At 35.7% G+C, this 23596-nt stretch overlaps 1 protein-coding gene across 2 annotated transcripts in view; it reads left to right on the forward strand.

Moving 5' to 3' along the window:
• The window catches only part of TAOK3 (TAO kinase 3), an 83524-nt gene that overhangs the window by 7131 nt on the left and 52797 nt on the right, over positions 1-23596 (forward strand). For both annotated transcript variants that reach the window (XM_068990272.1, XM_068990271.1), the window contains exons 2-9: positions 1731-1802; positions 2417-2518; positions 5645-5690; positions 7476-7572; positions 10114-10227; positions 11409-11500; positions 19739-19832; positions 20742-20823. In XM_068990272.1, coding sequence (XP_068846373.1) covers positions 1731-1802; positions 2417-2518; positions 5645-5690; positions 7476-7572; positions 10114-10227; positions 11409-11500; positions 19739-19832; positions 20742-20823 — 699 coding nt within the window. The remainder of the gene's footprint in view (positions 1-1730; positions 1803-2416; positions 2519-5644; positions 5691-7475; positions 7573-10113; positions 10228-11408; positions 11501-19738; positions 19833-20741; positions 20824-23596) is intronic.

Here is a 23596-nt window from a genome sequence, read left to right on the forward strand (position 1 = left end):
CTTGTGTTTATATTTTTCTGAAAATTTTTAGAAAATTACTTAGTTTTTAATTTCTTAAGTGAATTTGGAGGGAAAGATTATTACCCGAGGTATTTATGGTTGTCATGTGTGCTTTCAATGAACTGTTACGTTTTCAGTTTGGAGAAGATTGTTGTTTTTAGTCGCTCAGTCATGTCTGACTCATTTTGCAACCCTATGATCTGTAGCCTGCCAGGCTCCACTGTCCATGAGATTTCCCAGGCAAGAATACTGGAGTGGGTTTCTGTTTCCTTCTTAAGGGGATCTTCCTGACCCAGGGATCGAACCTGCGTCTCCTGCATTGACAGGCAGATTCTTTGCAACTGAGCCACCAGGAAAGCCCCATGGAGAAGATACATACAGATAATTATGAGACAAGGCAACCTTTATAAATGAATATACACATGTACACTTAAATATGTATATATATTTATATAATACCTTCTTATTATAAGTATCTTTGAAAGTCAAAGCCCCTCTTAAGTTTAATGTTACCCTTTGCTTCACTGTGTAATACTTTAACCGCTATTTAAATTTTAAGTTAATTAAAATTAAATTTAAAATCTACTTCCTCAGTCACAAGAGCCACATTTGACATCCTACTATATACTATATACGTCTACTATGTAGATGTAGATATAGAACATTTCCATCATCACAGAAAATTCTATTAGATAATATATTAATAATAATATAGTAATTATTATTATAATTACTAATAATATATTAAATAATCCTGAGATTATCACTGATAAGTATCTCAGTATAAATTATTTCATAATTTTTTCTACACATATACTCATTATTACAGTTTTGCAAAAATAAGATCATATTGAACATCAGGGGTATAACGCTGATGCAGAGCCCAGTGATCATCTTAGTTTTTACTGTTATCACATACACATATTGATTACCTCATTTTTTTTAACACTTCTTTTTTTGTCTGTACAGCCCCACCTGCAGCATCTTAGGTCCCCGACCAGGGTCGAACCCATGATCCCTGCAGTGAGAGCGTGGAGTCTTAACCACTGCCAGGGTAGTCCTGATCACCTCATTCTTTTAATGTTTATTTCATTACATGACTCTACCATATTAACTGTTTCTCCAGCGGTAGACATTCTACATGGTGAAGCCTGTAAGGATATTTTGGAAATACAACTTTTTTTGACTGGATATGTTTTGTTAAACCAATATCAACCCTGAATATTCATTGGAAGGACTGTTGCTGATGCTCCAGTACTTTGGCCACCTGATACAAAGAACCAACTCATTGGAAAAGACCCTCATGGTAGGAAAGATTGAGGGTATGAGGAGAAGGGGACGACAGAGGATGAGATGGTTGGATGGCATCACTGATTCAATTACTGAGTCAAACTCACTACATGAGTTGAGCAAACTCCAGGAGACAGTGAAGGACAGCGAAAACTGGCATGCTACAGTTTATGGGGTCACAAAGAATGAAACATGACTTAGCAACTGAACAACAACAATCCATTTTTACGTTATAGCCTTTGCATGTATTCAGAAAGGGATAAAGAGAGGTGCCTTAAAGTGGGCTGGAAAGGTCTGTCTAGGCTGTCAAAAGTTGCAACATCTTTAGGCTGTGAGAATGAATGTGAAATGTTATAAAAGTCAAGTCAAATATTTAAATTAAACTGGCTGAAACACCATTCATTCTTTTTAAACTTTTTTTCTCTATTCTCTTAACACAGGCCACAAATGCTCACACCAATGAGGTGGTGGCGATTAAGAAAATGTCCTATAGTGGGAAGCAGGCACATGAGGTATGTTAAAGACATTGTGTCACTAAACTGACATATGCAAGTTAGTATGAAAGTGACAGTAGAAACAAAGTTTCCTGAGCATTTCTTTATCACAGTTCTTTTTTTCCCCTTATGGATAATTTAATAAACATTTACTAATATTCTACCTCAATCAACTATTTTGTGAAATAAAATATGAATTTAGTATGCTCAGTGACTTCAGTCATATCTCTTTGCGACCCCATGGACTGTAGTCCTCCAGGCTTCTCTGTACATGGGATTCTCCAGGCAAGAACACTGAAGCAGGTTGCCATTTCCTTCTCCAGGGGATCTTCCCGACCCAGGGATCAAACCACGTCTCTTACGTCTCCTGCATTGGCAGACAGGTCCTTTACCACTAGCACCACTTGTGAAGCCGCAGGATTAGTATAATGGATTTGTTATAATGTATTTGGTGATTGACTTCATTTATATGTACTAAAACAAGAAGTAACACAAGTTTAAATAGCTACTTCATGTATTAAGCATTTTCTTTGTCCACTTAAAATAATGAAAAGAATGTTACATATGTATACTTGAAAATAAAACACTGTCTTCTGTTAAAAAATCATGATACTTCTTTTTGATTTCAATAGAAATGGCAAGATATTCTTAAGGAAGTCAAATTTCTACAACAATTGAGACATCCTAATACCATTGAATACAAAGGTTGCTACTTGAAAGAGCACACTGCTTGGGTAAGTCAAAGGACCTCTATTATCTTTTAATTTTTTCCTATAAAATTTTTTTGTGTTTTCCTTTTTTTGCTATTATGTCTTTGGTTTATAAAATTATCAGCCCATTTCTGTCCCATTTGATTTTTGTTTTCAGTATTTAACAATTGTTACTCCAGTGTGTGTCATATGGTATACATTCTAAAGTTTAAATATGACATCTAAGAGTCTATAGGAAATTTATTGTTAAACATTCAATGAAAAGATAGTGGAAAGTTAATAACATCATTTTACAATGATTTATTTGCAAAAGTAAGAAGCAAGGCCTTTTATTCTCATCCTACAGTTTTTATCTTTGTCATTTCTCATCCCCTACTCCAGTTCCCCACAAATTCAGAATTGTGCTTGATACTACTATCACTGTCTAAGGTTTTTTGCTGGGTTTTTTTTGCTAGGTTATGATTAAATGAAACAATCTTTTGTTCCACTCTGTCTTCTTGGTATGTTTTTATTTTTACATGATTTTGCTTCTGATTTTAATCTGACATAGTAAACATTTTATAGAACCAGAAAATCCTATAGTTTGTATTTTACAGGATTGCACATTTCAGTTTAAAGTATTCAATATCAATATCATTTACTGAATACTCACCACTGTATAAGTCGTTTCCTATACATGATCTCCAGCTAGGGAATGGAATTTTTGTTCTCAGATAGACTAGAAAAGGTTAAACATAAAACCTTTCTGCTCAAGCAGTTCTTAAGATATGTAGAGCCACTGCGTCTGTCCTGAGTAGAAGAAATTAAGAGGAGTATCTCTGGAAATCAGTTCTCTGGCAATCTCAGCTATCTTGAAGGAGCCAAGAAAGAGATTTTGACCAGGCAAAGTAAATGTTACAAAATCAAGTGCTAAATCTCATATGTTTCAGAACTTCAGAAAATTCTCTGAGCTCTTATTTGAAGCCTATTTACTCTTTGATTACATAGAGTGCTAATAAGTTTGGTTACTTAGTCTGTGTTTATAAGAATTTGTTAGGCTAATTAGGAGGAACTCATAGAACTAAGTTGCCAGAGACATGCATACAAATAGGCACAACTACTTTGACCTTAAGGAAGAAGTTAGAGAATTTAAAAAGCAGACCTAATAATTTAAAAGCAGAACAACCAGAGCTGTTAAATGTCAGGGTCAAACTTCTAGCCACTGCTCAGGTGCTCTTGTGCTGTGTAGTAATTGGAAAAAGAATATTTGGGGCAGAAATACAGAGTTAACATGTAATTTAAAACATAGAAGCATAACTATAAACATTTACTCCATTCATTTTTTAAATTATATGTTCATTTTCCTTATACTCAGTTATATGTGCATATCAGTTTACACAATTTAAGAAAGTAGAGGGAATTCCCTGACCCAGGCCCGCTGCAGAGGGCCTGGATTCCATCCCTGGTTTGGGAATGAAGATCTTGCAAGCTGTATGACTCCACCAAAAAAATAAAAAAAATTTTTTTTAATTTTTAATTAAAAATAACATGGAAAAGTAAGTAATACAGATGAGAAATGTTTCCATCAAAACTAAGAAGACAATAGTGTTTGTCAATTATACCTTAATAAAGCAGAATAAAAAAGAAAAATAGTACACATAAAAGGCTGAAAGTGAAAATCACTCAGTCATGTCCAACCCTTTGTGACCCCATGGACTGTACTGTCCATGGAATTCTCCAGGCCAGAATACTAGAATGGGTAGCCATTCCCTTCACCAGGGAATCTTCCCAACCCAGGGATTGAACCCAGGTCTCCTGCATTGCAGGCAGATTCTTTCCCAGCTGAGCCACCAGGGAAGCCCATAAAAGGCTAATGTTCATTATAATATTCACTTATGTGGACTGTTTCATTTCACAATAAGAAATAAAATTAATATTTCTGAATCTTCTTACTTTTAATATAAAGCAGAAAGCTATAATAAAGTTTCTAAACTTTAAACTTCTAAATTTCTCATACTTTTTAGAGTATTCTAGAAATAGAATCTTTTTATATAATATATATTTAATTGTACCTATAAATATATAATAAATTTAATAATATAAAGTTATATCTATATTATTATATATAATGTATGATATATAATATATTATGTATTATGTACCTTGCTACTAGAATAATTAAGACTATGAGCTATGTATTATATTGTTATATAGTATATAATTATTTATTATATTATGACATATAATTATAATATAACATATAATATTGTATCTCATATTCTTCTAAAATATTCCAGTAATGCAGGGTAAATAATACACAAGTGTTTTCACATATACTTTTTTAAATGAAAGGAATTAATATGTTATTAGTAGTTGTATCTATGTGATTATAGGAAATTTGTATTCATAATAAACATATTATGTTTTTAAGAAATAATAATTTGTAAGAGTGTGCATGCTTGTGTGTGTATGTAGATTGGTCACTGAACACTCCACTTCTGACCTTGGCTACAAATCAGCAATAGTCTGGGATGCATAAAAAAATCTAAGATGAGAGTAAAGAGTTTTCTCATTTTTGCTTTTAAAAAGCCTTCCAAGGTTGCAAACCCCCCAAAAATAAATATTATTTTAATTTTAGTAATATTCTAGAAATATTTTAAGACATACATTGAACTATCCCATCTGTCTTGGGGATTCAAGCTAATGTAATGACACATAGAAGGCTACATATTTAGATTGAGATTCTAACTAGTATTTTCTTGTTTAGAACTTTTTAAAATGTGAAAGTAGAGAACTTATAGCTTTTGACTTATTCTACTTAGTAATTCCTAGTGTAGATTTTACTGGGTCGTGTATTTGGTTACCACTTTGTTTTAAAGTTACAAAATTTAAAGTTATACTGTAACCTAACTACCTTAAATCCTTGAGTACAATCCCCATATTGTCTTAGACCAATTCCAATTTCAAATAGAAAATAGCAAAAGCGGATGATAAAAGTTATAAAAATCAATTTCTAGTGCCAGATGACCAAGATTTAATCCAGGTTCAGGTATATCAGAGTATTTATTCTCTTAGTATTCTTAGTTCTTGGTTAGTTGATTGGTTTTAGCAATTTCTTATTCTTAGGTTAATAAGAATAATTATTCTGGTTATTATTTCAATCTGTTACAGTTGGTGATGGAATATTGCTTAGGCTCAGCCTCTGATTTGTTAGAAGGTAAGGATAAAAGCACTTTCCCTTTCTTTCCTTTTTACCATGACCAGAGTGTTATCTGCTCCTATACTAAAGCACACCTTGGGCAAACTAAATGGTTAATGCCACTTAGACTTAAGGGTTACGTCACTGATATCTGATTAATGATTAGTAGCCCTCTCACTCTTTTAGTTCATGGCCATCCACGGCAGATACTACTAAAATATTTGGGTAATGTCATGTAGTATATGTAGCCAGAAACATCAAATTCATGTGTATATATGAAATATAGGCAGATGATATCAAATTATGTTGATATTTAACCCTATCACATCTTTTGACTGACCTAGTTCTCCTATCGGAGAAGGCAATGGCACCCCACTCCAGCACTCTTGCCTGGAAAATCCCATGGACGGAGAAGCCTGGTAGGCTGCAGTCCATGGGGTTGCTAAGGGTCGGGCACGACTGAGCGACTTCACTTTCACTTTTGACTTTCATGCATTGAAGAAGGAAATGGCAACCCACTCCGGTATTCTTGCCTGGAGAATCCCAGGGACAGAGGAGCCTAGTAGGCTGCCGTCTGTGGGGTCGCACAGAGTCGGACACTACTGAAGCGACTCAGCATCAGCATCAGTTCTCCTATCCAGGACACTGTTATAACCAGAGACTATGTTAAAATTTTACATTTTTAAAAAAGACTTTCTTATGTTATCCTTGATATATGAATAGAAATTGCTTATTAGCTGCTTTCACCAGTAATGTAAACTTGTGGTTAGAAGGAGTACTTATAGGTGGCTTGTGACAGAGGAGAATAATGCAATCTAAAACACTCTAGTAGTCATATATGGATGTGAGAGTTGGACCATAAAGAAGGTTGAATGCCAAAGAATCGATGCTTTTGAACTGTGGTGTTGGAGACGCCTCTTGAAGGTTCTTTGGACTACAAGGAGATCCAACCAGTCCATCCTAAAGGAAATCAGTCCTGAATATTCATTGGAAAGACTGATGCTGAAGCTGAAACGCCAATACTTTGGCCACCTGATGCAAAGAATAGACCCTGATGCTGGGAAAGACCGAAGGTGGGAGGAGAAGGGGATGACAGAGGATGAGATGGTTGGATGGCATCACCGACTGGATGGACATGAGTTTGAGCAAGCTCCAGGAGTTGGTGATGGACAGGGAAGCCTGGCATGCTGCAGTCCATGGGGTCACACAAAGTTGGACATGACTGAGCGACTGAACTGAACTGAAAACACTCTAGGCATTTAAAGTGTCAGCGGGACTGGTAAATTTGGACCTGGCCAAGTTCCACACATTGGAATCAGTGTGGTTTTGACTTGCAACTGACAAGTAAATTAACAGTTCCTTACAGTGAGTATCTGGAGACAGAAATGGCAACCCACTCCAGTATTCTTGCCTGAAGAATCCCGTGGATAGAGGAGCCTGGAGGGCTACAGTCTATAAGGTCGCAAAGAATCAGACTCAACTGAGCACAGCACAGCACAGCAGCACAGTGACTATCAGGCTTTGTTTTATTTTATTTTGAAGGAGTTTGTTTTTATGCTTGAGTTTTCTGATTATTCTTTAGGAAAATTCTATAGGAAAATATATTCTATGGAAAATATAGGAAAATATATCCTATGTATTTAGGATTCTATAAGAAAATATATCCTATGTATTTAGGTGAATGTGTTTCCAAATTGTCATTTAAGAAAGTACATAATTTAATCTGGTATTGCTATATAAGATAATAAAAATAGGAATGAAACTGATCATCCACTCTTGGCTTTTTTTTTTTTCCTTCCTCAGTTCATAAGAAACCACTTCAGGAAGTGGAGATCGCTGCCATTACTCACGGTGCCTTGCAGGGGCTAGCCTACCTGCATTCTCATGCATTGATTCATAGGTAAGATTAGAGACCAGTTACATTTTCATTTCAGTTACAGGACTGTCTGTTCAAGGAACCTTGAAAATTAGTGCATGCTCCAATTTTTAGGGTGCCTGAGGATTTATGGGAAGCAAACAGATTGCTGCTGCTTCTGAATGTAAAGAGTAAAGTTGCCAGAATTTAGTTCCTATCTCTTCATCTCTCCCATATATCCATAAAGACTTATATCATCTCTGTTCTCTAGGTAACTATTCTCCAGGCTTAATGTTGCAGCGAAATTTGAAGAGGAGCCCAGCAACCTTTAGATACTGTCAATAAAAAAAGGAAAAGAAAATTAGCTTTGCTTACATATGTTTATTTCCTAGCTGAGTTCTTCTTTTCCTGTTGCAAATAACAAGTCAGTCTCACGTGAATATATGCTATTCTATCAATTTAGAATTTTTTGCATTTCTTTAGTCCATATAGATATATAGGAAGGTATTATCATCTTCATTTCAGCAGATGAAACTGAGACTTAGAACAATTTAAATAATTAGCCCATAGTTTCCTAGCATTTATGTAATAAAGATTGAAACTCAGATTTTCTAATGCCTAACACAAGGCTAAACCACTCCAGTGTTCTTGCCTGGAGAATCCCAGGGGCAGGGGAGCCTGGTGGGCTGCTGTCTATGGGGTCGCACAGAGTCAGACACGACTGAAGTGACTTAGCAGCAGCAACACAAGGCTTCCCTCTAAGTTACATTTTGTTTGTCACAGCCCCACTCTCTTCTTTCCAACTTGCTTCCCAGCACTAATTTCTAAACAAAGTTGTCATTACCAGTTTTTCATCTCAGTAAAGAACTTCTAGTACTGTTACTTTAATGAATAGTGGCCAAGTAGTAGTGAAAGGATCTGAGATGGCTTAAAGCCATAAGGAAGAAATTTACATTTACCAGGAAGAAATGAAACTATTAAGTCATAGGTTCTTCTTTTGCTTCTTTTCTCATTACTCTAGAGTAGTCATTGTCAGTTACTGGTACATACTGCAAAATAGAACTCCCTCAAGACAGACAGACCAAAATTCATGTCATGAGTTTGGCTTGTTTGTAAGGATGAAGAATGACCCTAACCATGGCTAATAAATATTGACAAAATTGATTTAACTATAATTTCTGAAGATTTGACAACTTTAAAATGAATGTATATAAGGTGCCATTACTGAATGTCAACTTGTTTTGCTTGTTTCTGTTTATAAAAGTCACAGTTCAGTTTTTTGTGCCTTTGTTACCTTAATTTACACATTAATGTTTTGTTCCATATTATACTTTATCTTTTAATATGTAAAGGGAATTGAAAAGACAAAAAAACTTTTAAAGAATGCTCTTTAGTTAAAAATAAATTCAGATTCTTATTGTTTTGATTTAAAAGGCAAGTCAGTGTTAGAGAAAAGATATTTTTCTGTTGTATGAGAATTAAATAATGCTTCTTTTTTTTTTAGTTTTCTCTGCCAATGCCTAATGTCATCATGAGGAAAGAAACTGAATTTTCAAGGGAAGATTTTTGGAAAAATTATTTTGGCAGCATTTGAACCTTTTATTTTCACCTTGACATAAGTTTTCCTCATTCCCTCTGCTTTATCTTTCCATTGCCCATCAATGTATAATTCTTAGTTCCTAGTACTCATTACACCTCATCCCTTTTTTAAAAATAATAAAGAGTACATCCACATCTTCTCATTCCAAATTTTCATACTGAAGATTGAATTTTTTAAATCATATTTTTAAAAAATTTTGCTGCATAGAATTTCTAACAGCTTTAGTAGTAACCACTTGAGATTGAATTTTTTAAAATCATGTTTTTTTAACTTTTTGTTGCATAAAACTTCTAATAGCTTTAATAGTAACTAGTTGAGATTCTTTGTAATAATACAATAGAAATGCAATTTCCTAACCCCTAATCCTTGTTTGTTTTGATCTTTCAGGGTCTTCTTTTTACTGTACAGTGTTATTTTTAAAATAACACCTTCTCTATAACATGTACCCTCAAATGCCTTAGAGTTGCAGTTACAATTAAAGGCAGAGAGAAAGGGTCACAGGCAAGAAAGAAAAGGTATGTGTGTAGCTGAGGTTTATTGGTAGGTAGTCAATTCAGAGTCATTAAAGATTTGTTTAGACTCAAAAAATGTCATGAAATTTAGAAAAGAAAAAAAGTGTTACAAATGGCACCAGTTTTCCCAGCATGAAGAATACTGTTGATGACTGAATTTAGCAATTCATATGCTTTTGTAAGTGTAGGAACTGAGAGGTTACCTTGTCTGCCATGTCTGCCTCTTTTCTCATTTCATTCTTCACCTCTGAAGGAAGCTGTATCTTTTAATAATTACTATGACCTACCAGTAAGTACACCAAGGAATTTGGTCCCCTTTATAACTTGCAGTAATTACTAAATCCCCTTCTGGCTATCTGAGCAAGTTTTTTTTTTTTTTTAAATGAATTTTTTGTCTTATTAATTGCATGCTCTGACCTATTCCATAATCAAAATTGAAAAGTAATTTTCTAACCCTCTTATTTTTTCCTATAGGGATATTAAAGCAGGAAATATTCTTCTAACAGAGCCAGGTCAGGTGAAACTAGCGGATTTTGGATCTGCCTCAATGGCTTCTCCTGCCAATTCCTTCGTGGGCACACCTTACTGGTATGTGGAATTAGAAAACACAACATAGTTTTACAATATTTGTGTGTAACCAAGATGGGCTCATAGCACTGGTTTTGTTTGGTTCTTTTTTTTTTACACTGTCTCACCATGTGCCTCAAATGAGATTACATTAGGAAGGATAGAAACTTCACTAGCAAAAAAGAAACACTTAGACTGAGTATAAAATTTCCAGTGACTTTAAATTGTTCAAATAAGATTGATGTCACTGTGTGTAAACTGAGTAGGATTATCAACTCACTGACCAAGCTCAGGTTTTATATTTCATTTAAAGTTTCTTTTGAACTTTTCTCTTCAGGCAGAGTCCCTAGGCAAGAACAAGTTAATTTCTTTAGCCTTTTCTAGCCAATGAGCATAAATTTTACCTTTCAATGAAAGAAATCCATGTTCTTATTTCTGTTGAATTCTCTGATACTTTATTTCACTTGTCATTCTGACTTAAAGTTTCATCTCACTCTATTCAAGACTCCTTTCATTTATTTCATAGACACATTGGAATTTCATTGTACCTTGGGGAATGACTTACACCCCTGGAAACTTACTTGCCTACTAAAAAAAAAATTAGCTACTATTTGAAATTTTTCCCACCATCATCAAATAACATATACTATGCAACTACTTACACACACTAATAGAGAACAGATCATCTTAAACTATATAACCCTGACCCTCCTAATGAAAATCCATTATGGACAAACAAAATAATATCCATTACTGTAGCCAGTTTATTTGTTTTTTAACTTATAACATCTTGGAAATACCTGATTATATATTGCTTTATGTAATTGCATGAAGTATTTTTCATATTGTTTAAAGCAGTTAAAGTGTTTCATACATATTAATCCTTTACAAATATCTCTGAGGTAGCTAATAAAATTCTCTGCATATTACAGATGAGGAGACTGATATAAAGAAAGATTAAGTAACTTAGCCAAGATCAAAGGATAGTAAAAGGCCTGTTGAAAATCATGTATTTTTTCATGTAAATCACTGGGTATATTTTTGTATTTTCAGTAGTGTTTTTTCAAATTATTTGTGTAAAGAAATGATAACTTTATCAGATAAAACTTTAGAATATGCTCAAAAACAGCTATTTCGTTGAATCTATTAAGTGAATTTTATTTTTAATTTGCAACTTGAGTTTTGTGAATTATATTTGGCAGGATGGCTCCAGAGGTGATCTTAGCTATGGATGAAGGACAGTATGATGGGAAAGTTGATATTTGGTCACTTGGGATCACTTGCATTGAAATGGGTGAGCAAAGAGCTGTTTCCATTGTACTTTTGAAATCACTCCTTATTACAATTACAAATTCACTTATCCAGCTATTAAATATTTAATGAGTTCCTGGTACATATGTGCTAGGTAATGTGAATTTATTATATTTTTTCTATGCTTTGTTATAACATCATAAGATTGCTTTTTCTCTCTGTTATATTTTCATGTTATTATGTTAAGTAAAAGAGTTAGAGCACATATGGCAGCTAACCAGTGTAAAAATATACAATAGTTGGTATTAATATTTGAAAAATATCCATTCTCCATACCACAAATAATGACATATGTCCTACTTTCATAGTAATGTCCATTACTTAATTTACATTCCAGCTTATATAAGGGAACTCTGGGAAAGTACTAGCAAGCTTATCAAAGATTAGACTCTAAAAACTGACCTACATAGAGAGCAGTCCCAGATAAAACTTCATATTAGGAAATACCTCCATCAATAAGATCTATGGAAAAACCCAAACTAACTTTTTGGCCAACCCAGTGCTCTAAAATATAAAGCTATATAAAACACAAAAAATTAAAAGATTCACTTCAATTCCATTCAGTTGCTCAGTCACGTCCAACTCTTTGCGACCCCATGAACCGCAGCACACCAGACCTCCCTGTCCATCACCAACTCCCAGAGTTTACCCAAACACACATCCATTGAGTCAGTGATGCCATCTAACCATCTCATCCTCTTGTCCCCTTCTCCTCCTGCCTTCAATCTTTCCCAGCATCAGGGTCTTTTCAAATGAGTCAGTTCTTCATATCAGGTGGCAAAAGTATTGGAATTTCAGCTTCAACATCAGACCTTCCAATGAACACCCAGGACTGGTTTCCTTTAGGATGGACTGGTTGGTTCTCCTTGCAGTCCAACAGACTCTCAAGAGTCTTTTCCAACACCACAGTTCAAAAGCATCAATTCTCCCGCACTCAGCTTTCTTTATAGACCAACTCTCACATCCATACATGACCACTGGAAAAGCCATAGCCTTGACTAGACGGACCTTTTTGACAAAGTAATGTCTCTGCTTTTTAATATGCTGCTAGGTTGGTCATAACTTTCCTTCCAAGGAGTAAGCATCTTTTAATTTCATGGCTGCAATCACCATCTGCAGTGATTTTGGAGCCCCCAAAAATAAAGTCAGCCACTGTTTCCACTTTCTCCTCATCCATTTGCCATGAAGTGATGGGACCGGATGCCATGATCTTCGTTTTCTGAATGTTGAGCTTTAAGCCAACTTTTTCACTCTTCACTTTCACTTTCATCAAGAGGCTCTTTTGTTCTTCACTTTCTGCCATAAGGGTGGTGTCCTCTACATATCTGAGGTTCTTGATATTTCTCCCGGCAATCTTGATTCCAGCTTGTGCTTCCTCCAGCCCAGCATTTCTCATGATGTACTCTGCATATAAGTTAAATAAGCAGGGTGACATTATATAGCCTTGATGTACTCTTTTCCTATTTGGAACCAGTCTGTTGTTCCATGTCCAGTTCTAACTGTTGCTTCCTGACCTGTATACAGGTTCTCAAGAGGCAGGTCAGGTGGTCTGGTATTCCCATCTCTTTCAGAATTTTCCAGTTTATTGTGATCCACACAGTCAAAGGCTTTGGCATAGTCAATAAAGCAGAAATAGATGTCTTTCTGGAACTCTCTTGCTTTTTCCATGATCCAGGGGATGTTGACAATTTGATCTCTGCTTCCTCTGCCTTTTCTAAAACCACCTTGAACATCTGGAATTTCACAGTTCAGGTATTGCTGAAGCCTGGCTTGGAGAATTTTGAGCATTACTTTACGTATAGACTAATGGAAAGTAGCTGAAACATAACTAACAGAGTATTGGCCCCGAATTTCTGAGGAACTCTCACAACTTCTTTACCAAATTTCTTTATTAAAAAGAAAACAACAAACTGCCAGCAGAAAAATGGGCAATGAGTATGATCAAGGAGTTAGCACTGAAAAGAAAGCATAAATGGACAACAAACATCAAAAGATACTCCACTTCATTAGTATTCAGTGAAATGCAAAGTAAAACCATTTCATATTTATCAGATTGGTATAATTTTTTAAAGCCAGATGGGAAGCTGCTAAAGAAACAGGAATTCCCAAACACTATTGATAGGAGTATAAATTGGTATAACCATGTTGGAGAGCAAGTTGGCAACATCTGGTAAGGTTGATGACTGTCAGTGACTCAACACTTCTAAGTATACACTTTAGAAATTTTATATATATACACTAGAAAATGTGGAAGGCTTCAACCTTGTTTGTAGAAGCAAGAATAGTTGGAAACAACCTAAATTCTTATCCTAAGAATGACTGAATTAATTATGAATTACTATATCACAGTTAAGGATGAACTAGATCTACATGTGTCATCATGGATAAATCTCAGATCACAACACTGAATGAACAAAAAATGTCACAAGAGTATAGATACAGTATGATACCAATTATGAAAGTTTTACAAGCAACTTTATATGTTGTTTATGAGTATACATGTATACTAATAGATGTAAGAAATATCATTTCAGAATATTGAATTTTGGAGAATAGAAGAGGAAGTTACATCTACTTATTTTTTAGAAGAAAGGATTATTTCTATTTTGTCATTTATGTTCTAAAATGAATCAAAATTTTACTTGTAACACTGAAACTATAGTAGCACCTCCTCGCTTACAGCACTTTACAAGGTTGTCCCCCGAGTTGAACATTACAGCTAATTAGTGCCCACCCATTGTTTTAACAAGTTTTTTCTTACCTAAATCTATTTAAACTATAACATGGATTTGGCACATACCCTTTTATGATGATTCAAGATCATCATCACATCAGTTTTTATACTATGTAGATATGTTGTTGTTCAGTCAGTCAATCATGTCTAACTCTTTGTGACCCCATGGACTGTAGCATGCCAGACTTCCCTGTTCGTCTCCATCTCCCAGAGTTTGTTCAGATTCTTGTCCATTGAGTTGGTGATGCCATCCAACCATCTCATCCTCTGTCATCCCCTTCTCCTCCTGCGTTCAATCTTTCCCAGCATCAGGGTCTTTCCCAATGAGTTAGCTTTTCATGTCAGGTGCCCAAAGTATTGGAGCTTCAGCATCAGTCCTTCCAGTGAATATTCAGGGTTGATTTCCTTAGAACTGACTGGTTGAATCTCCTTGCAATCCAAGGGACTCTCAAGAGTCTTCTCCAGCACCACATTTCGAAGACATCAGTTTTTTGGCGCTCAGCCTTTTTTTATCGTCCAGCTCTCATCTGTATATGACAGCTGGAAAAACCATAGCTTTGACTCTTCAGGCCTTTGTAGGCAAAGTAATGTCTCTGCTTTTTAATATGCTGTAGATGTAATAATGACTGGAGTTTCAAACAGCCGTGGATATTGGCAAAATAGCCACAGGTTCCAGGAGATAACTTGGTATTTCCTTTCTTGAGAGTCCCTTGTATGTGCTTAATTTCTGATTTTACCTTTTTAAATTGAAATATATATAACAACATGCTCTCTATATCAACCTAACTTTGATTGCCTTTTATAAAGTGATTTACAGCCAACAAAGGTCCATCTAGTCAAGGCTATGGTTTTTCCAGTATCATGTATGAATGTGAGAGTTGGACTATAAAGAAAGCTGAGTGCCAAAGAATTGATGCTTTTGAACTGTGGTGTTGAAGAAGACTCTTGGCAGTCCCTTGCACTGCAAGGAGATCCAACCAGTCCATCCTAAAGATCAGTCCTGGGTGTTCTTTGGAAGGACTGATGTTGAAACTGAAACTCCAGTACTTTGGCCACCTGATGCGAAGAGCTGACTCATTTGAAAAGACCTTGATGCTGGGAAAGATTGAAGGTGGGAGGAGAAGGGGACAACAGACGATAAGATGCTTGGATGGCATCACTGACTCAATGGACATGGGTTTAAGTAGACTCCTGGAGTTGGTGTTGGACAGGGAGGCCTGGCGTGCTGCGGTTCATGAGGTCACAAAGAGTCGGCCATGACTGAGTGACTGAACTGAACTTACTGAATCAAAGAACAAAGTAACTTTCTCTCAAATTGTCTTATCCTCCATGGCAGCTATTCCTTCAAATTGATAGATGACAGTATCACATTATGCCTGAGAGCACCCACGCTCTGTTGTAAAGAAGATAAACCTGAGTTCTAATGCCAGCTCTGCCATTTCTTAGTTGTATGACTTTGTTCAAGATGTTTTAACTCTCTATGAAATTTGCCTAATAAGATCCCCTACCTTATGCAGATTGTTGGGATTAAAAGAAAATATGGACTTAATGTGCTTATTATTAAATCTTGTGTATAGTATGTGTTCAGTAAATGTTAGGCATCCTCAGCACAATCCTAGTAATATATGTGATATTTCATCAAATTTTTAATTTACATTTTAACATCTCTTTAAATAGGAAGGTATTTTACAGGCAACAGCATTTCATGATTATAATTGGCAGCATTTTTTTCTAAGTTATACATAAAATAGTGGTGCATCTTGAATTGCAGTGCAACTTAATGACAGATTCGGAGAAGGATGATAGTACATGCTCAGTTAATATTCATAAAATAAAATTGTTACCAAGGATATTAAAGTTCTCAGCAGTTATTCAAAACATATTATATTGGTAATGTAATAAACCATACAAGTACCTTTTTGACAACTTTACCATAACGTCTCTATTTCCTTGGCATTAGTCTATTGTTGTTGTTCAGTCACTCAATCATGCCTGACTCTTTGTGACCCCATGGACTGTAAACCACCAGGCTCCTGTGTCCATGAGATTCTCTAGGCAAGAATACTAAAGTGGGTTGCCGTTTCCTTCTGCATTAGTCTTGTTAATGGACACATAAAAGAAATTTATTTTTTTAAATGAAAGATGATTAAACTGCTGCATATATAATCCTAAGCAATAATTTTTCTAGGTTTTCTGTGTGTTTAAGGTTTAATGAAATTTCACATACAGACAGTATACTCTAAATTGTGCTTTTAATGTTGAAATTACAGTACAAGTTGTAGTGACTGAATAATGTTTTGTCCCGTTTTCTTATGATATCTGTTCTGTAGAATTGCATATTCTTAAGAAGGCCCCTAATCTGTACATTGAATCACTGAGGTATTATCAGAAAGCAAGAAAATGATACTTTTACTGGCACCATCCCTCTTTCCTGGATCAAGCTCCAAGATTCCTGAGTGGTTAAACCTGTTTTACAAATTCTCTTTGGTAACTTGATCTTCCACTGAAAAAAAACTAGTTAAATTCATGCATCCTTGGAAAATTCTTGGACATTAAAATTTTCCAGTCACCAGATACTTTTTTTTTTGAGATTATTTCAAGAATAGGTTAATCTGACGCTTTTCTGTTTACTCTACAGACGCTTAGTTCACCAGCACAGATCATGGTAGAAGCTGGCAAATGGTTCATCAGCATTGATAGGGAATTGACTTTTCAGAAATGAATTCTCCAAGGAATGGGGGCAGGAGGACATAAATGTTGTTACATAGTTTCTCTGCCTGGAATATTCTTCTTCCATTCACTTTCTTATTGCCACTCACTGTTTGTGTTAATAAATGAATGTTGTAATGTATGTTGAGGGGATAGAGATATATTTAGTCTTGCAGAGCTTCTTCCTTTTTAAAATCTTCTTAAAAATTGAAATACCAGTACTATCTTTATAAAATGCACAGGATTATTGAAGAGACACTGAGGTCTATTTGAAAAGGCAGATCTTGGAGCCTTATCATAATTGAATTGGATTTTGTTGTTCCTTCATCCTCCTCTTTCTAAATTTCTCCTTTGTTCTTTTTCTATTTCCCCTTCCTTACTGTTTCTCCTGTGCAATTTCATGTTCTGAGCAGTTTGAATTGTGTTTTTTTGGCCGGTGAGAAGATTCCTACTGTTCTAATAGTGAATGAAGCCACCACATAGTATCTGATGTAAGCCCCAAGAGTTAGTCACTTCTCAGTCATCTTTGTGACTTCTTGCTGCACAAAGATTCTTTGTTTACAAAGTTTCTTCTTTGTCTTAATTTGCTTAACCTTTATTTATTTATTTTAGAGGTATTTTGGGGCCACCAAAAATATATACCAGATGTTATACTCAGCAGTGAGAATGCAGAGATGAACATAATAGACATTGTCCCTAATGAAATTTAGCAAGGAAGATACACATTAAATAAAGAATTACATAACTAGTTATGGTTGTGATAGGTGGTAAAAAGTTAAAATATAATTTGCAGTGACAAAATCTAGTGGGACACCTAGTCTTCAGAGGTTCCCTAAGGAAGAGATTGTGAACATATAAAAAGCCTTGAATAAATATGTATTAAACTAATGCAGAAATGCAACTTTATTTAAGGTGAAACCTGAAGGATTAGGAGGAATTAACCAGGTAAAGTATAAGGAACAAAAGTGAAAAGGGAGACCAGACACAGAAAGCAACATGTGTGAAAGGCTCTGACCTTGGTTCTTTCAGTGAAGCAACAGATGCATGAGAATGGGCGAAAATTTCTCCCCAGAATGATGTGCTGGAAGTAGCCAGGGCCATGTTAGTAAAGGCCAGGAGACTTTGTTTAAGAATCTAGACTTTGTCCTAAGAACAGTGGGAATCCATTGATGGTTACATGATGAGTTCCTGCTTCCACATGGCTTCAAATACTTGAAGTTGTCAGAAGGCCAAGCTCTAAAAACTTTCTCAGATCTACCTCCTGATAAATAAAATAAACCTGAGACTTTTTTTTTTTTGCCTTCCATGCTTGAAACAGGTATAAAATCCTTTTGTCCACACTGCAACTTTCAAATTTCCACTTGTTAACAGTCCATGTCCCTATAATACTGATATCTGGTAAGTGTAAAGTATCCTATTGAGAAGTTAATCAAAAATACTTATCAAATCATAGACTGTCACATTTCAAAGATATCAGAGATCATTCAGTTAAGAATATATGAGGCCCTTCCAGAGGATCACTGATAAGTATAGTTGGCTTCTACTGGAACTCTGCCGATAGCTTAAAGTTCACTATCTCAACATTATTCATTCTGGGTTTCATGGGGTTTTTTGGTTTTGTTTTACCACTCTGGTTTTTCAGAAGTTCTTCCTTCTATGAGTAAAAATGTCTTACGTGAAACTTCTTGTTCCCTGCCCTTACTTCTTGTTCTGTTTCTTAGAATTGCATAGAATAAGCTGGATTCACTTTTTTTAAAGTGGTTAAATCTTTACTTAAAAACCAAGATGCTCTGATGAAACCTGAGATCAGATTATGAATTACAGAGTGGAACTATATCAAGAATCCATTAGGATAAGCACGTGGAACAAGATAGTGATTTATCTTCTGTGACATAACTAGTAAATAGCGTAAAATTAACTGTGCTAAGAACTAGAACCTTGTTTCTTTCCTTTGATCAATAAGTGGAACACCTAGTATTTGAATAGCATCTTATTACATATGCTAGAGAATAAATAAAAGAACAAGAGTATTAAGGTTATAAGATCTTGCTCTTAAGAGTTTATGATTTGTGTTGAGAGGAAAGATTTGTATGTTTATGTAAATGCAATAGGAGAGTGCATGCCAAGTGAGCACTCTACTAAAAGAGTAATAGAAATTCCAAAGAGGAGTTCACAATGGGCTGAAGTGGAGTATGTATTTTACAAAGAAGTAACTGACTCAGTGAGTTTCTCCTTAGAAAATGGATGGACCAAACCTTGCTTACATTTATCCTCCTTTTTCCCCTCCACCCCTACTTGTACCACTTCATTGGTCTGGATGAGCCCTCAAATGGTTTTTATTGGATTGAATTACTCTTATCTTCCATACTCTGTTGGTGATGATTAAGATGTTCCATAATCTTTTTTTTTTAATTCAACTGCTCTGCTTTCTTTTTTTTTTTTTTCCCAATGAATACACATTTTTATTTGAAATAAAACAACACACAAAGATGTTCATACCTATTGTAGGAAAACAAAGTTCAACTTTTTGAAGATCCATAGGAAAAATTTTTTTACTTTCTTGAAATGGATTCTGTTTGGAGCTTTTCCAGTGTACTTTAAGATGACCAGCAGCTTCTTTTGAATGGCTATCCTGAGCAACCTTAGAGATTACAATAAGTGGATTATGCAGCACGATGATAATAGCAAGCTAGTGGCCAAGCTTTGCTCACAGTTCCTTATTTCTCCATCTGCCTAATGTCTTTCAAGAACTGCTTTATTGTGTTTCTCTTCTTTCAGCGGAACGGAAGCCCCCTCTTTTCAACATGAATGCCATGAGTGCCTTATATCACATTGCCCAGAATGACTCCCCCACGTTACAGTCTAATGAATGGTAAGGCTGAGCTGTCATTTTAAATCTGTAAGAAAATCACCATATGTTTTTGGCACTTTCACTAAACTATGTTTTAAATATCTGACTTAGAAGCATTTCATTCCTTCTTTGTATGCTATGATAACAGACACTGATGCTTTATAAGCCTGAACTTTTTACACACACACAGTATTTCTGCCCTCACTATGGCTTGTACTGTGTTATTAATATATGTAGTAACTGAAATTCTAACAGGTACATATATGCCCTGCCACCTTCCTAACAAGTCTAGTCTCTAAGTCATGATGGTCTTATATTGATCATCTCATTATAATCATTTGTCAGCAAGGATAAAGTGCCCTCTCTGAAAATTATAACATTTTAATAACTGTTAGAATCACAGAGCTACTGTAAAAGGGCAATGTCCAAGAAGAGTAGACAGAATGAAATTTTCTAGAGAGAAGGCATTTTCATCCAGAGAGCATCCTCCTAGGTTCTCTGTCCATTATGCTTCAAGTTTTACTACCTGGTTATAGGTTGTGGGTGATGAAAGAGTTACCAATTTGTTGTGAAGAATATAGGCTTTAGGCTTATGAGAGCTGTTATCTTTGGAGAGAAAAATGTATACGAAATTGTTTTATATAAATATAGTATTTTTCATTTTCTGAGATATATTACAATTTGACTTTGCTTATATCATAAGATACGTTTATGTGTTGACTGACTTGAAACTGTCCACATTCATTATCCTAAAGAATTAATTTTAGATACCTCAAACTTGAAAATGGGCCAGTTCTCCTGACACTCCAAAGTATTTTAATAAAAATCTCCCAAAACAAAAAGTTTTCCCTTGGATAAAAATTATTTAAAGTGATCAGTATGTTCTACAGACTCTGATTTTATTTTCTTTCAATGTATTTGCACACACAGGACAGATCCCTTCAGGAGATTTGTTGATTACTGCTTGCAGAAAATGCCTCAGGAAAGGCCAACATCAGCGGAACTGTTACGGGTAATTTTTCAAATTTATATTTGAGGAGGGGGATTTAAAGTCATGTGGGGAAACAGTGGAAACAGTGTCAGACTTTATTTTGGGGGGCTCCAAAATCACTGCAAGGAGATCCAACCGGTCCATTCTAAAGGAGATCAGTCCTGGGTGTTCTTTGGAAGGACTGATGCTAAAGCTGAAACTCCAATACTTTGGCCACATCATGTGAAGAGCTGACTCATTGGAAGACTCTGATGCTGGGAGGGATTGGGGGCAGGAGGAGAAGGGGACGACAGAGGATGAGATGGCTGGATGGCATCACTGACTCGATGGACGTGAGTTTGGGTGAACTACGGGAGTTGGTGATGGACAGGGAGGCCTGACGTGCTGCAATTCATGGGGTCGCAAAGAGTCGGACACGACTGAGCGACTGAACTGAACTGAACTGTAATGAAATATAGTAAATCATTCCTGTGGCAGCTCATCATGACAAAGTGGATTAGAACATATGCCTTGTCATTTAAAGTCCAGAGACAGTAGCTAGGCATAGAAGTAGCAAGATTATCACAATATGTTCAAGCTAGATTTAGAAAAGGCAGAGGAACCAGAGATCAAATTGGCAACATCCATTGGATCATTGAAAAAGCAAGAGAGTTCCAGAAAAACATCTGCTTTATTGACTATGCCAAAGCCTTTGACTGTGTGGATCACAACAAACTGTGGAAAATTCTGAAAGAGATGGGAATACCAGACCGCTTGACCTGCCTCCTGAGAAACCTGTATGCAGGTCAAGAAGCAGCAGTTAGAACTGGACATGAAACGACAGACTGGTTCCAAATAGGGAAAGGAGTATGTCAAGGCTGTATATTGTCACCCTGCTTATTTAACTTATATGCAGAGTACATCATGAGAAAAGCTGGACTAGATGAAGCATAAGCTGGAATCAAGAATGCCGGGAGAAATATCAATAACCTCAGATATGCAGATGACACCACACTTACAGCAGAAAGTGAAGAAGAACTAAAGAGCCTCTTGGTGAAAGTGAAAGAGGAGAGTGAAAACGTTGGCTCTAACATCATGGCTTCTGGTCCCATCACTTCATGGCAAATAGATGGGGAAACAGTGACAGACTTTTTTGAGGGGTTCTCCAAAATCACTGCAGATGGTGATTGCATCCATGAAATTAAAAGACACTTAATCCTTGGGAGAAAAGCTATGACCATCCTAGACAGCACATTAAAAAGCAGAGACATTACTTTGCCAACAATGGTCTAGTCAAAGCTATGGTTTTTCCAGTAGTCATATATGGATGTGAGAGTTGGACTATATGGAAAACTGAGCACCAAAGAATTGATGTTTTTGAACTGTGGTGTTGGAGAAGACTCTTGAGAGTTCCTTGCACAGCAGTGAGATCCAACCTAAAGTTGGATCCTAAAGGAAATCAGTCCTGAATATTCATTTAAGGACTGATGCTGAAGCTGAAACCCCAATACTTTGGCCACCTGATGCGAAGAGCTGACTCATTTGAAAAGACCCTGATGCTGGGAAAGATTGAAGGTGAGAGGAGAAGGGGACGACAGAGGATGAGATGCTTGGATGGCATCACCGACTCAATGGACATGAGTTTAAGTAAACTCCAGGAGTTGGTGATGGACAGAGAGGCCTGGCATGCTGCAGTGCATGGCATCACAAAGAGTTGGACACGACTGAGTGACTGAACTGAACTGAACTGAACTGATACGCTATATATTCCTCGTGGATACTTTTCCCTCCAACTTTTCCCTTTTTCTGCCCCCCACCCCACCCACCTTTTTTACCTAATGACAAAGAACATTTCTCCTTGCTCTGGTCATCACTGTGATGTTCCAGTGACTAATATCTGCCTGAACTTTAATTCAAAGTTTTCAGGACAGAGTCTGCCAGTGGTTCAAATACCAACTCTAGGCTTTCAGTTAGGTTGTTGCCAAATCATCAGGCAGTGAAGATATGTGATAAATATATAAGACAGATATTTACATAGTGTTACATCATACATGTTGGTGACAAAATTATTGTGTTAACTGCATTCATTTGATTTAAATATAGCATTTTTGAGCATCTGTTTTCATGTAACTTTGTATTATAGGCTGTGTACATAGGCAGTGTTCCATTAATATCAATGAAGTATGTGGGAGTTTTTTTTTTACAATATAAATGTCTTTTATTGGCCACAGAATAGTCCAGGTGTCTTTAATCTTTTTCTGCATGTGTATTTTCCAGTCTTTTTTTTGTTTCTTACTTTGTTTTAAGAAAACCTCAGAATTGTGTTGCCTAAATTTGTGAAGCTTAAACATGTCAGCTGCCTTTATAATTGCACCTTGGCTAAGTATCACAGATTCTTGGTTTATATTTTCTTTTTCTCAGAAATCTTATTCTGTTATTTTCTGGCTTTGAGTATCCTGAAGAGGTAGGTCTGAAGCTGACTAGCTTTTCTACCCAAAATTAAGTTTTTTCTTCTTGTGAATAACAGGTCACAGGAATATGGTGACAGAAGCAACAAGGCAATGGACTTTACCTTATTCTCTTTTGGTATAGAATTATCACATGTTTCAAACATGAACAATAAACAACAGAATACCAGAAACACAAGACAGTGTCTTTATTACTTTGAGGTAGGCAAAGATTTATAAATACAGGACACAAACAGCAGTTTAGAGAAAGAAAAAAAGAGTAAAAAAAATTATAAATTTGCTTTAGAAATTATAAAGCAAACAAAAAATTGCCTCAAAAAAGAAGATACTACAGGCCTTCAAAGATG

This window comes from Capricornis sumatraensis, chromosome 17 (assembly GCF_032405125.1).
Source record: "Capricornis sumatraensis isolate serow.1 chromosome 17, serow.2, whole genome shotgun sequence".
Lineage (NCBI taxonomy): Eukaryota > Metazoa > Chordata > Mammalia > Artiodactyla > Bovidae > Capricornis > Capricornis sumatraensis.